The following is a 14,676-nucleotide window of genomic DNA, read 5'->3' as shown; positions in this document are numbered from 1 at the left end:
CCGGTACCGCCCGGGCCTCCCCCGCCCCAGTCCGGGCCGGGCCGCACTCACGTCGGCGGGGGCTCCGCGGGGGAAGCGGAGATCGATGACGGCGACTCCGGGCCGCGCCGGTTCGGTCCCCCCGCCCAGCTGGAGCGCGGCGGCGGGGCGGGGGGCGCAGGGCAGCGGGGTCCGGCCCGGCCCCTGCCCCGGCCCCGCCGCTCCCGACATGGCGGCGCAGCGCGGCCGCCCTTCCTGGGCGGGGCCAGCAGCGTGCATCGTGACGCACGCACGCACGCCGCGCCCACCGGAAGCGGAAGCCCCCCACAGTAGCACCGGTAGAGGGCGCCGCCATCACGGCGGTCTCCCGGTGTCCTCCCCCGCCCCGTCCCGTCCCGTGGCGGCGGCAGAGGCAGGGCTGTGGTAGAGCAGACGGTTTATTGACTCCACACCTTCCTTTACACAACGCGGACGCCGGTCTCTCGCTTCCCCCCGGGGCTGGCACCGAGGGGTCCCCCGCAGGCCGGGCCCCGCCACCCAGGCTCTCACCCGGTGCTGAGGGAACCGGGTGTGTGTGTGTGTGTAACGGCTGGGTGTGCGCGGGGGGCCTGTAGGGGCTACAGACCCCTACGGACTCCTAGGGATCCCTACAGATCCCTACAGACCCCCCCTTCGCTTCTCCTCCCCCCAGAGAACACCCAGGGAAAACACCAATTAATAATCCGTGCTTAAAAATGGGTTCTAGCGTGACAGAGAGGTAAAAATAATAGCGATAAAGTGAAGGGAGGGGCTGGGCCCGGAGCCGGCACTAGGAAACTGAAGCTGGTAGGGACTGCTGGCAGTTGGACCGGTTTATAAGTCTTTTTTTTTCTTTTTTCTTTTTTTTTTTTAATAAACAATCAGAGGCTGTATCAAAAAATTTAGTAGAAAATAAGATTTGAGAGAGTTCACTGATTTTTTTTTTCACTATTAACTATTCCCGGCGCTTTTTTTTTCTTTTTTTTTCCCCCTTTTTATTTTATTTTTTTTTTTTTTAAACTTTTTAAACTTTTCCAACAGCATCCGGGCCTGGAGCAGCTGGGAGGGGGCTGTTCCAGCACCGCTCTCCGGGAGGAGTTCTGAGGCAAAGAGATGGCATCGGGCTTTGCGAGAAAACACCCCACCGTCGCCAAAACACCTCGTGGGGATTTTTATTTTTTTTTAAACTTTTCCAACAGCATCCGGGCCCGGAGCAGCTGGGGGGGGGCTGTTCCAGCACCGCTCTCCAGGAGGAGTTCTGAGGCAAAGAGATGGCACCGGGCTTTGCGAGAAAACACCCCACCGTCGCCAAAACACCTCGTGGGGAAAAGGGGTTTTGCCTCAAAAAAAAAAAGACCACTCTGACCCCAGCACAGCGCTTGCACCTCGGGGTGCAGCCAAAGGTACCCCAAGCCAGTCTGACTCAACTGATGACTATTTTTAAGATGCGTGAGAAAAAGAGGATTTCTTTGATTAAAAACATGATTATTAAATCATAGTAATAGAAGAATCAAACCCCAAACCAAGAAGCTGATCCCCCCAAGGAGGAGGAGGAGGAGGAGGAGGAGGCTGGCTGGCCTCAAAGGTCGTCCCCCCAAAAAAGCCAGCCCCGAATCACCCCTGGAGCTCGCCTGCAGGCACAGCACTGCCCTCCCCTTCCCCCCCCCAAAAATCTACACATCCCAGTTTAGGTAAACAGCAGATTAAATGTAAAAACTTAAAACATCGACTTCAGAAAGTCCCTTGAATTTAATTGTTTTTAGGCTACCTTTCATGTTACGTCCTGTAGCTAGACACACGTGAATAGAAAAAACAGTACAGTTAGTGTTAAAGGCAAACAGCGGAGACCCAGAGTGCTACCCCAGTGCTGCCTGCTCCTCCCGTCCCGTCCCGTCCCCATCCCTGTCCCCGTCCCCCCTCCCTGCCCGCCGCCCCGGCCCCCGCCAGAAGCCCAGCCGCCGGGAAGGCGTGTTTGAGCCGAGAATTTTTTCTTCTTTTTTTTTTTTTTTTTCCTTTTTTTCTATGAATAAAATAAAACCAAAGCTTGTTAGGCAAAAACAAAAAACAAGTGTGTCCCCCCCCCAGTCCCACGAACGCTCCAGTGCGGCGGGCACAGCCGGGGGGGAGGGCCTGCTGGGGAGCGGGCTGGGGTTTGGGGTTCCCGGCTGGCGAGGGGGGCTGCCGGCCCACAGACAGCACTGGCGTGGAGCTGGAGGCCCCTTCTCCCCCCGAGAGCCTTCCCGTTCATTAAGGGGGGACGTAGGGTGGCGGGGACCTGTAGGGGGTCATGTTCTTCGGGCGGGAGCCTTTCCCCTCCATGGGTGCGGTGAAGGGGGGGGGAGGCTGGTAGGGCGGCGCGTTGGGGTCCTCGTCCCGCAGCGGCGTGTACTCCCCGATGGTGTCCTGGTTGAGCGGCGTGGTCTCCGGCATGCTCTGGTTGGGGTACTCTGGTGGGGGCAGCGGGGCTTTCTCCTCCTGGAGGATGAGGGGCATGCTGGAGGACGGTGGTGGTTTGGAGTCGTCCAGCTCGTCGGCGAAGATGATGGGCACCCCTTTCTTGATGAAGGTGGCCTGGTCTTCGATGGTCAGCTTCCCTTTCCTCTTCTTGCGGTAGCAGATCATGGCGATGATGCCGGCCACCAGGAGGATGGCGGCCACCACCACGGCGGGGATGACAGTGTGGAGGTACACGTCGTCCTCGCTGCTCTTCTCGGGGTCTTTGCCAGCCACCACCGTCGGCGTTGCCTCCGAGATCACCCTGCCGTCCTTCGTCACGGGGATGAACTGGATGTGCCTGCAGCTGCCGGAGCCCACCACCGACACGTTCAGAGGCTTGAACTCGGGCTGCAAGACGTTTGAGAAGGCCAGGCTCGGCCCACCGGAGTCATCCGCAATTTTTTTGCTCAAAGTCCGGATCTGCTCCCGGGGGCAGGGCTCCAGGGAGCGTGCATGGATTTAAGTGTATGCAGACTGTTGTGTGAGGTTATATGGGATTTACCATGACAAAAACATTGAATCCCAGATGTTATAACCTTGTTTTTTTTTTTTTTTTTTCCTTTTTTTCTATGAATAAAATAAAACCAAAGCTTGTTAGGCAAAAACAAAAAACAAGTGTGTCCCCCCCCCAGTCCCACGAACGCTCCAGTGCGGCGGGCACAGCCGGGGGGGAGGGCCTGCTGGGGAGCGGGCTGGGGTTTGGGGTTCCCGGCTGGCGAGGGGGGCTGCCGGCCCACAGACAGCACTGGCGTGGAGCTGGAGGCCCCTTCTCCCCCCGAGAGCCTTCCCGTTCATTAAGGGGGGACGTAGGGTGGCGGGGACCTGTAGGGGGTCATGTTCTTCGGGCGGGAGCCTTTCCCCTCCATGGGTGCGGTGAAGGGGGGGGGAGGCTGGTAGGGCGGCGCGTTGGGGTCCTCGTCCCGCAGCGGCGTGTACTCCCCGATGGTGTCCTGGTTGAGCGGCGTGGTCTCCGGCATGCTCTGGTTGGGGTACTCTGGTGGGGGCAGCGGGGCTTTCTCCTCCTGGAGGATGAGGGGCATGCTGGAGGACGGTGGTGGTTTGGAGTCGTCCAGCTCGTCGGCGAAGATGATGGGCACCCCTTTCTTGATGAAGGTGGCCTGGTCTTCGATGGTCAGCTTCCCTTTCCTCTTCTTGCGGTAGCAGATCATGGCGATGATGCCGGCCACCAGGAGGATGGCGGCCACCACCACGGCGGGGATGACAGTGTGGAGGTACACGTCGTCCTCGCTGCTCTTCTCGGGGTCTTTGCCAGCCACCACCGTCGGCGTTGCCTCCGAGATCACCCTGCCGTCCTTCGTCACGGGGATGAACTGGATGTGCCTGCAGCTGCCGGAGCCCACCACCGACACGTTCAGAGGCTTGAACTCGGGCTGCAAGACGTTGGAGAAGGCCAGGCTCGGCCCACCGGAGTCATCCGCAATTTTTTTGCTCAAAGTCCGGATCTGCTCCCGGGGGCAGGGCTCCAGGGGCAACGTGTTGTTCGTCCATTCCACTACGATGGAGCCTTTGGTGATGTCCTGCACCGTGATGGTGCTGCTGTTCCTGTCGCCAAACGCCAGAGCCAGCTTCTTCACCAGCATGATCTTCTTATTGATGTCGTTCACCACCGCGTTGTGGTCCCCTTCCAGCCTGGCCTTGAACTTCACCGGAGACTTGTCTCCGTGCGGGCGTTTGTGGACGTGGATCTCGAAAGCGTCCACAGCGAAGAGCCCACCTTTGTCGGTCGCGTACATGAAGTACTCGTGCTTCCCGATGTGGTTGTGGTCGGGCATGCCGTACATGAGCTGGCTGGTGCTGTTGAACTGCACCCACGAGTTCTCCTCTATCATCTGCTGCTCCTTCAGCTTCAAGGTCAGCTGCAGTTTGTCCGTGGTGGTGTCTTCTTTGTCGTAGAAGGTGTCCGACGGTATTTTAACCTCGAAGTAGGTGCCCTCCCACGCGTCCACCCTGTCGATGTGGTTGGTCAGCTTGGGTGGCTCGTTGGGCTCCCAGGGCCGGGGGAGGCCACTGGCTGTGGTGCGTACACGGGTCGGAGGGGAGGCCGTTGTCAGCTTGGAGATGGGGGACCTGGTCGTGCTGGGAGGCTTCGTCGGACGGGGCGTTTTGGGTCTCCGAGTGGGCCTTCGCGTCGTCGCCGTGGAGGAATCCGTGGTGGACGGCGTGGCTGGCTTCAGAGTGGAGACTCTGGGTTTCTTGGTGGTGGTTGTGGGCGGCGTGATCACCGCCGTGGGCTCTACGTACCCGGGCATCGTGGGGCGAATTGGCACGGAGGCCGTGCCAGTGCCTTCTGCTACCCTGGTTGGCTGGATGGGTCCCAGAGTGGGGGTCTGGACGATGGGGCCCCTCGTTCTGATGGTGACTGTAGGCTTCCTCGGCAGCGGTATGGGCTCCCGGACAGGAGGTGCTGTTGTCTCTGTGGGTGGCGCGATGGCGGGTGACGTCGGGGTGGGGACGATCCTGGTTGGTGGCTCTTGCGCGGCAGTGGTGGGTGGCCCGATGGCAGTCAAAGGCGTGGGGGTGGCGTTGATCTGCCGCCGCATCCTCTTTGGGAGGTGAGGTTTCTTGTTAGCAATGTGCCAGCCAACAACAGGGTAGCCAAGGCGGGCGGACATGGTTCCTTCCTTAGCTGGAGCCTCCACCTTGCTGATGTTGGGGACACTGTTTTGGCTCAGAGAACATCCCAGTTTCCATGAGAGTAAGGCCCCGTTTTCCACCACTTTCTTTGCATTTCCCGGTCCAGCCATGAAGGCTGACATGTCAAAGAGTCTGTTATTTACAACAGGAACCAACTTCATGTTATGAAGTTCCACCTCCGAGAAGCTTCTCATTCTGTTTAAGAGTTCAATCCTCTGCTTTGGCGTCATTTTTGTTAAGTCGGCGTCCAAAATGACAGTCAGGATAGTGACCGGCTCTTCTGAGCCGCACACGAACGGCGCCGCGTCACCTGTGTCTTGGACAGCCACTCGCACCGACTGAGGCTCGTTGTGGTCTTCTTGGTGGACCTCAACGGAGAAGACATTTGCGGTTTGTGGCACGTAGCTCCCGTTCGGGAAGGGCTGCAGCGTGGTCACCGAGATGTAGTGGACGCCCTTGTCCGTGTCAAGGGGCAGCCCTTCCAGGGAGCTGCTCTCCGCGTTCCAGTGTAACCAAGAAGGCAAGGAGTCCTTCCCGGCTTCGGAGATCTACCAAACCAAAAAAAAAAAGAGAAGGAGGTGCTTTTAGAAGTACAGCATTAGGACAGGTTCTATAACGTTTAATTTAAAGGATTAAAGAAAAAAAATCCATGTATAATAACTGGGGAAGGAACACCTTGGCCAGAGCAGGGCAGCCTGTGTCTTCTCCTCTGCATGGTGGCAAGGACGAGCTCTGCAGGGTGCACTGGTCCCAAAGGGCTTAAGAAGCCAAGGAAGGTCATAAAGTCCTGAAAAAGGTCCCTCACCTGCAGGTACCAGCTCTCTAGCGCTTGCTGTGCAACTGCTAAGCACAAAAGGTTCATTTTCTCTGAGGGCAGAAGAGGAGTTTAAGTGATAGGGACAACTACGAAGCTGAGGGTGGGGTGACATGACACAGTAGGGCTGATCCAACAACTGCCCTCTTCCCACTCCTCCTCCTTCCTCTCCCATCCCTGCCGTCTCACTCCTTCCCTCACCTGACCACCCCTTGCCAGCCCATTGCTCCCACAGCCCAGCAGAACATACAATTTCTGTGTTCACTTCCAGCTTTATCCTGCTGCCCCCAGCTGAGCTGGAGGGGCCAGAAGCTGGCAAAATACATCTTGGAGTCCCCTGCCTGCTTGGAGCACGCCGATGTGCAAGACGCAGCAGTAAATCCTGAGATGCAGCCGCTTAAAACACGGCGTCCTCCTGCCCTGCCAGAGGAACGGCCCCCCCGGGGCCCAAGGAGGGGAGCAAACCTGACATGTGGCCACCCCAGCGCTGCGATGGCCTGTGGGCAGGCAGGGAGAGGGCCCAGGACAGCACACCAGCCCAGCTTCATCCTCAGAGTTAACTTGAAATGAAGGATTTCGCTTTGATATAATAACTTGCTCTGCAGGCTAGAAACAAGAGGCAGCTTTGGCCCAGACCACAGGCACCTCAGGACTCCAACGCAATATTTACTACCTCTTTTAGGTCAACAGCAACACTTCTTTTTTTTTAATTTTATGTGATTTGTGGTGTGGATTAGGGAAGCCCAGTCCAAGAGCACAATTCTCCCCTTCAAACCGTGTGGCCCAACCGCAGGAGCAACGTACGCAACGATGGTGTTTCCGTAGGCTCCAGGGGAGGAACGAGCCAGAAGTAACCTCAGCAGCTGCCTCCCCTTCCCAATTTACTCGTTTGTGCCGTTCTGAGCCCACCCTCCTCCTCCGACTGGGGATCCCCTTCCCAGCCAGCCCCGATCCAGACCCTCCGGGTCTCCAGGCCATTTTGCTCACGCGGAGAAGACGTTGTTTCTCTCCAAAACATCATCAGCAAGGCTGACACCTCACCAAAGTGCTCCCCATCCTGCACAGGGAATAGCCACACGTGTCAGAGCCCAGGGGGCTCCTGCCTCCCACCTCAGGCTGTGGCTGAGGGTGGACATGAACCCCCAAATCCCCCATTCTCAGCAGCTGATGTCCATCTGTCTGTGCTACAGTCTGTGCTACAGCCGCTGGCTGGTCACGAGGCACGGGGGAGCCACTCGGGCTGCACAGTGGAAGGGGACACTGCCAGCTCGATGGGCTGTGACATTTCCTGGGGCCGTAGGTACCCCAGGGTGAGTAACTTGAGCTTCACCACCCTCCTGGGGCTGGGATCTCCCCAGGAATTCACCACCACCTCTCCCACCCCAGGGCCTGGCAGTCGGAAGCAGCGGGGTCTTGGGTGCCACCTGCCCTGGCCAGGCTTGCCAGGAGGTATCTCCCCTCACACCCAGAGGAAACAAGACCTTTTGGGCCCCACAAAGACAGATTGAGCAGCCTGGTGGAGGCTGTGGGCTTAATGCAGTCCGATGCAGAGCTGCATTCCAGCTCTCCTCCTGAAAGGGTGCTTTGGTTACTCTGCATTTTTGTAAAGCTCATACATATTTCATAGTTTATCCAAACGCAAAGCTGGGCAAGGAGCTTTGCAAGGAATCCTGCCTGGCAGGAGCATCCCTGTGTCCGGTAGCGGGCGCAGAGAGGGGCTGGACTCCCCAGACCTGCCTGACCATGGGTCCTGCTGGGGAGAGCCCCTGGGGTCTACGGAGCGCGATGCCCAGTGCTGCAGGGCTGGGCAAAGCAGGAGCCCCGGGTATCTCTCCCACCCCCCAGCCAGGACTCAGGCAGGGTAAGGGGGCTCACAGACACCCCCACTGTGGGTTTTGGTACCCTGAGGGGTCCGGATGCTCAGCCCTGCAAGGATAACATAGGACTTGAGAGTATTTTGGTGAAAGCAGCATGAAACAGCTTTTGTGCAAGAGCCGCAGAGGGTTTCGGCCACAACCGTAGGGGCAACACCCTCATTCCTCTCCTCTGCAAAGGATCAGCCCCGCTTTTGGCCAGCCTGGACAAGCTGGAGAGCACATCATGAGACAGGGGCTGGGTAGAGTTTATAGAGCAGAGTTTAAAGCTGTCAGCGCGGCTTCTCGTTAACTCCTCAGCGGCAGCACCAGAAATTAAGATTCCTGCCTTTAGCGGGTGGAAAAAGCCCCTCTGCAGGCCCTGCACCCCCACGTATCCCCCCTGAACGGAGGTGCTGAGACACGAACGTCCTTCCGCCCGGCCGTGCTCTTTACCCACCTGTCTGGCAGAAAACAGGGGGTTTTGGCAGCATTCCTGCCACGTACACCCGCTCCCCTCCTGCCACAGCAAGAACAGGAGCTGCTTTTATCCCACCTGATATCCTGAAGGAAAACCAGCCCCTCACCTGAGACGGGCACGCGGGGAACAAAGGACCAAATTGTCCTTCCTTGGCATCTCTTCTGCCAAGGGAGGAGAGGGAAGCGGGACTCACCTGCCCTGGTGTGCATTTAAAAAAAGGTGTAATTTCATCACTCCCTCTAAAAACTGAGACGCCAGGGCAGTGCCCAGTCCAATCCAGCGCCAACACGAGGAGGAGCTGGATGGTGCCACTCTTCGTCCCCTCGTGCCAAAATTAGCCACCAACCTGTCCCCTGGAGGAGGAGGAAGGGCAGGGCTGGGCGAACGTTAGGAGCAGAAACACGAGGAGCCGGGACAAAGCCGCAGCGTTATTGAGGCTTACACAATCAAGAAGAAGAAAAACTCTAATAGCGAGTGGTTGAAGGCAGGCTGAACGTGTAATTTCGGGCTACATTTGGAACAAACCTTCCCCTTCCACGCACTCAGCGAAAGCTCTTAATTACAGGATCACACGCTCCCTTATCCAGAGCTTTCCCTGCCCCAGCCGGGGTTTTCTGCTGCTCCCTCCTCCTTGGGCACGGCCCAGGACTTCAGGAGGAGACATAAAACAAGTGTTACCTTTAATCTCATGTCACAAGGTGACTCTCTCATCAATCACGTGTGCTCCCGTGTCTGACAGCCAAACTCATTCGGGAAAGGTGGTCAAACTCACGGGCAAGAAGGCTGGTGCCTCCTGCACTGTCCATTCTGATTATTTTTTCTTGGAAAACCATTTTTAACCTACAGTTCACACGTGAGGTCATGTTCTTAGGGGCCTGTGCTAGAAAATAAAACTTGCAACTAGACAGATTCCCACCAAAAACTAGGCTCTCCTGAAAAACAAAAACAGGCCAGGCAATCACCTACTGGGACAACTTGTTCTAGCAGGGATGTGACGGTTGCAAAACATTTATAAACTCACTTAAACTTGATTTAAAAAGAGCTGAGCTAGTCTGGCTGCACTCAACCTGCGAGGAGACACGGAGTGTTTCTGAGGGTTCTGCAAGAGGTGATTAAGAAAAATCAAAATTTATGTGTATCACACCTGTGAAACCCCTGAGGGTGCCTGTGCCTCCCCTGAGAAATCTTCAGGAAGGCAACAAGTCACAGGCGTACGATGGCTCCGCTTTAAACGCAGCTACTGCCCTGGGCAGCAGAACTCAATCCAAGGAGTTCTGTTACTCCTTGGAGTTCCTGACAAAGGAAGAGCCCTGCAGGATTAGAGCGGTTAATAATCAAAGCAGTCATCGGGCTGAACCAAAATACTTGTTCCTAAATGAACACTCATCAGCAGGGCCCTCGGTGAGGGTCTGTCCTGGTCACGGCCGCTGCTGTGCTCGTGGTGGGGTGAAGCCCTGGACTCTGTTCTACCAACGTTTCCTTCAAATATTGCTTCAAAGGGTATTTGTTGAGGCTACCCATAGTTAATGATTTAGGATCTCTGGTTTTCATGTAAGAAGTTTCCTGGTTTTCCTCCGTATGCAATAAATATCAGCCTTAAGCCCTGCCATTTCCCTCAAGGGGTCTGGTTTCAAAATAACTCTTCCGTTGCTCAAGAAAAAAAAGGCTGTCTTTGTTTTCCCATTATTTGAGATAATTATAGATGATGGCTTATCGGCTAAAGATTACACAAGTCTGGCAGCATACTGAAGGCCATTAAAAAAGTAGCCATGTTTGTGATATTAAATACATACAGTGGGTCTGGCCTGTTTGAAGACCTTGTTCACAGAGACCTTTCAGATATACATGGCCTGTTATTTTTAGGCCAGCCAAGAGCAGTCAGCTCATGAAAGAAGATAGCTCGGTTTGATTTTTTTTTTTTTTTTAAACTTGGATCTTAAAGCCCTGGAGCCAACAGGACAAAGATAAGCAAGGGGGCAGTGAGCAAAACTGCTGCCTCCAGGGAATTCAGGCAAAAACCGCATTCTTGCCTACAAGGGTGCCCTCTAACCCTCGAAGTATTTAATCCTCCTCCTCATGAATTCTCCAAAAAGGAGGCAGCGAGTCCTTTGGCAGGAGATGGGTACTGTGGGATCCTGCCACGGGTCTCCCTTTGGCACACCAGTACGAAACCCTCCCGGCCCTGGAGGTATCTGATGGGATCTCCCCAGCCGATGCTGCCAGACCTTCCCGTGGGCAGCAGCCTCCAGGGACTCAGCTCCTTCTTGAAAAATTCCCCGACTGCTTTTGGGAAAGGTTGAGCACGGATAACTCCTGCAGCTCTGCCAGACCTCCCACACCCCCCTTCTCCTCCCTGCGTCCAGCCATCCCTGAGAGAGACAGACCCCGTGCCAGGGATTTCATCTGGAACGTAATTACTGATGACAATTTACTGTACAACAGGCTCCCCTTCTGGGTCGCTTCCTCAGCCTTGCCCTAACACGCACGGCCAACGACGACACACACCCCGGCTGAGCCCTCTCCGCAGCCCAACAGAAGGCAGGTTGAACTGTGCTCCAGCCCATCTGACCCCACCGGTGTTAAACCTCCTCTGTGAGCAATTAACTGGCAGGCAGGGGAAAGAAAATGGGAAAGAAAATGGAAAGGAACACAATTCAAATGCAAATACAGCTGCAGAGAAAGAGGCAGACCTAAGGTGGTTGCTTAAGCCCAAGCTTTGCCTTAACCCCCTGCTAACACAGCAGAAGTGACAGGGGGTCTCAGCCCCAAACCAGGTGGGTTTTGGGCTGCCTTGCCCCGCACAGGCCAAACAAGTGGTGGTGGAGACATGGGTTTCACACACCCCCCCCGTGCTGCTGGCACCGCAGTGATTTGTGGTGCTGGCACAGCCAACCTGGAGCCAGGAGAAACAATGAGAAGATGGGGCTCTGAGCTGGAGGATCAAGTCCTCTCTTGGGATGCAGGCTCTGCCCGTGGGTCCATCAGGTGCCTTCCTCTTCTTCACCGACACAAAGATGGAGCCATAACCACAGGTGTGGGGTGTGCATATGCCCAAGCTGTACAAGCACTGCTGCCCCACAGCAGGTCCTGCACAGGGTCGGGGAACTGGCTCAAGGCAGGAGCTGGACAACCCTCAGACCACAACAGCCACTCTTCTTTGGCCTTAGGGAACAGCCCTGACAGGGTGATTGCCTGCAGGCAACCAGGGAGATGATGCAAGAAGGAGCCTCCAATCTCACATCTCCCTCCCTTCCTTTCCTCAAGTACAGCAGAGCTGCAAATCTGGACATCAGACAGGTCTTGTCTCCAAACACAAGGCCCAGAAGGCAGTGGTGAAAGGAGGACGGGCACCTCTGGGAGCCTTTTGCTCACCAGGCACAGCATCGGTGCCACCACACTCAGTCTGAAGAAAGGAAAGTTGCATTTACTTGGCTCAGCGAGCAGGGAGACATGGCAGCACATGCCCTTCCCTGCAGAGGGGCCAGTGATACCTGCCAGAGCTTTTGGGGGACCCTCAGCAGACAGAGCTCTTCTTCTGAGCGGCCGCACAGCTTGGACGGAAGGCGCAGGAACTCATGGACAGAAACAAGCTGCTCCAGGACATTTCATGCAGATGCATCTGCCCTGAAAGTCTAAAAACAGCCTGGAGACTTCACTGGCTCTCAGAAGTACGTCAGCCTCGGTGACCCGAGTCTTCATTGCCAGCAGGAGCTCACCACCCCTGCTCAGAGACCGAGAGCTGTACGGGAACAGCCGGTAATTGGTGCTTCCTTTGGGCAGAGGGTAGGTCAGGACGGTTAAACTAACCCCACGTTTCAGCTGCTCCCAGCCAAAGCCCCCCAAAGCTCTTCCTGCACATCTCCCTACACTGAAGCTATTGCCTTAGGAAGAAAAAAAACCCAATGAACTTTTTGACTCTGAAAGGGGAGCTAAGGTACAGCAAGGCTGCAGAGCCTGTGTCACAGGTCCTGGCCCTCAATTTCCAAGTTCAAATCTCTGGTCTCTGAAGGACCAGGTGGCAAAGCTGCTCAAAGTAGCCACTCTACTTTTTACACCTGCATGAAAACCCCAAGGAGAAGTTGAGGTGCCTGCAGCTCATCTGCATTTTCCAGCCAGCGAGCGGGCGGGCGAAGCCCCCTCCTCTGCGGATGGAAGCCCCGGACTGTGCTGGGGGCTCAGCCGGCCCGAGGAGCGGTGCTTTTTGTCTCACCAACTCCAGTAAAATGGCTTTGTGAGGGCACAGGCTACGCCCAGCTCCTGCCACCCTCGCATACTCCTGCCGTGACGGCTTCTTTTCCAGATGCGCCTCTGTGTTTGCTATAAGGGCACCATTCAGCATCCCACTCTGCCTGGGCAAGGGAACACAACAGCTGTTTCACTGGGAGGTCACTACAAAACATTGAGTGTCCCCAAGAAATCCTCCTTTCATCGCTCCCTGCAAGCAGCTTGGAAGGATTTGTTTAGCCTTATTGTTGGAGGGGGAAGGCACAGCCCGCCCGCGCCAGGGCTGGGGTCAGCACAGGCTGCCCACACCCCGCTTTCTCCCTTGTTCGGGGGAGCAGGAAAAGCCTCAAACAGCTTAAAAAAAAAAAATAAAAAAAGTTCAGCCGGGCTCTTCTTTCAGCGTGACTTTTTGTAAGCGAAAGGCCAAAGGGAAGCAAAAATACCACACGGCGGGGATGCCAAGTGCTGGGGGTTTAGCGCTGCCGCCGCACAGCTAACCAGCCCCGGCAATTTATTCCTGCCATCAGCAGATTGCTGGAAAGCTGGCATTCAGGAGCGTGGCAAGGAAAGGAGAGCCAGATCCCACAATCCCAGGTCGGTTCCTTCGCTGGATTCTCCTTCCCGTCGCGTTCCTTGTCTCCCCGGATGCTCAGGGCAGCAGCCCGTAAAGAGCAGGACAAAACAAGGAACTTCCCAGCCCGTCTGAAAAGCTGGTTTATAATTAGATCGAGTCACATTTTCCACTCCTCCAAATTCAGAGCTCGTTACTAAAGCGGGCGCTGAAAATGCCAAATTCCCCGACTGGGTTCTCGCTGCAGGAAGAAGATAAGCAGCCCCCCTCGCCCCCCGCGGCAGAAATCTTATCAGCTCATCTTATCACCCAGATTGCAGCGTGGCAGCTCAGCAAAGTCCTGCACGAGAAAGTCCTTCACCTGGACCTGTTCCAGACACTGCCATTTATCCCCACGCCCCCCCCGTCCCCCATAAATAGTGGCTGTTGCTACACCTTCTGGTTACTCCAAGCCCAAGAAAAGCGGGACCCCAGGGACGAGGTGAAGCTCAAATGCTTTGACACAGAGAGCCTTTTAAGATATTCGACTTGATGCCACGGCCCCTCAGGAGCTCTCTTTGCTTGGCCTCCTCCTCTGAGAAATGCCACTTTAATAATATAAAACTCTTCGAAATAAGGATCGTTGCAAGAGGAAAAAAAAAAAAATCATTAAAAATAAATAAATAAATTGGTATTTCACGTTTTTCTTCCCCGAAACGGAGCGTGCCCTGGCACTGCAGGCTGGTTGCCAACATCCATCCCTCCGCTGCGGGGTCAGCGCAGGGCTGAGACGTGCAGCACAGCCCCGGTGTCAGGACGCCCGCGACCCAATCTCCTCAGATCCTGTTTAGAAAACGAGGTCCCTGAAGCCCAATGAGAGTAAAGCCATTCAATAAAATCCATTTCAACAGACAGCAAATAGAACAACCATTGGAAAGATCAGGCTCCCGCCTGCGGAGCGTGACTCCTTTTTGCCCAGATTAATATCCAACGCTGCGATAACCCCACAAACCCACTGCACGGCTGCACCACGGAAATCAGCTCCCCGAGTTAATTCACTTCTCCTAATCACTTTGCCACCAGCTATGTTTGCATACAGCGACAGCTTCTTGGGGCCCCTGCTACCTCTTTTATCTGCCTTCCTGACACAGCCCTGGTGAGACCGGGCACTTCAAAAATAACCAGGAGTCGAGTCACGGATGAGAACAGTAAGACTTAGCTGTGCTCACCCGAGAGCTTCTCCTCAGCCTCAGTTAACAAACCTGAGCAGGTCTGCTCCGTGGGATCCATCCCATCCCTAACTCCCCCAGGATGAAGGCAGCTTTACGTATCTTCAAGGAAGACACAGCAGATCACCTGCTCCCGCAGGGACGCACCTCGGGAAGCTGCGCACCAGGAGTTTCTCTCCTTCCAGCACACTTTATACACCCACCTTTAAACAAAAGTCATTAAATTGCGTGCCTTTATATACTGCGGGCATGGGCATTTAGGATATTGGACTGTGCAAGGGCTCAAATTCCTTGTGGGTCCACTGGTATTAGAGGGGATGGGATTTATCCCCGCATCCCAAGGGACAGGAGCAGATATTGCCCCAAAGGCAGTTAGT

General features: G+C 55.6%; 2 protein-coding genes across 3 annotated transcripts in view; both read right to left on the bottom strand.

Moving 5' to 3' along the window:
- The window catches only part of NICN1 (nicolin 1), a 3,735-nt gene extending 3,477 nt beyond the window's left edge, over nucleotides 1–258 (bottom strand). Inside the window, exon 1 of the mRNA XM_014953486.1 lies at nucleotides 52–258. Coding sequence (XP_014808972.1) covers nucleotides 52–258 — 207 coding nt within the window. The remainder of the gene's footprint in view (nucleotides 1–51) is intronic.
- A 2,775-nt stretch (nucleotides 259–3,033) lies between these two features.
- Nucleotides 3,034–14,676, bottom strand: part of DAG1 (dystroglycan 1) — a 31,398-nt gene continuing 19,755 nt past the window's right edge. For both annotated transcript variants that reach the window (XM_014953534.1, XM_014953533.1), the window contains exon 3: nucleotides 3,034–5,696. In XM_014953534.1, coding sequence (XP_014809020.1) covers nucleotides 3,288–5,696 — 2,409 coding nt within the window. In that variant the 3' untranslated portion in view covers nucleotides 3,034–3,287. The remainder of the gene's footprint in view (nucleotides 5,697–14,676) is intronic.

The sequence above is a fragment of the Calidris pugnax genome, unplaced genomic scaffold, assembly GCF_001431845.1.
Source record: "Calidris pugnax isolate Ruff unplaced genomic scaffold, ASM143184v1 scaffold247, whole genome shotgun sequence".
Lineage (NCBI taxonomy): Eukaryota > Metazoa > Chordata > Aves > Charadriiformes > Scolopacidae > Calidris > Calidris pugnax.
This window is presented reverse-complemented; position numbering and strand designations above follow the sequence as displayed.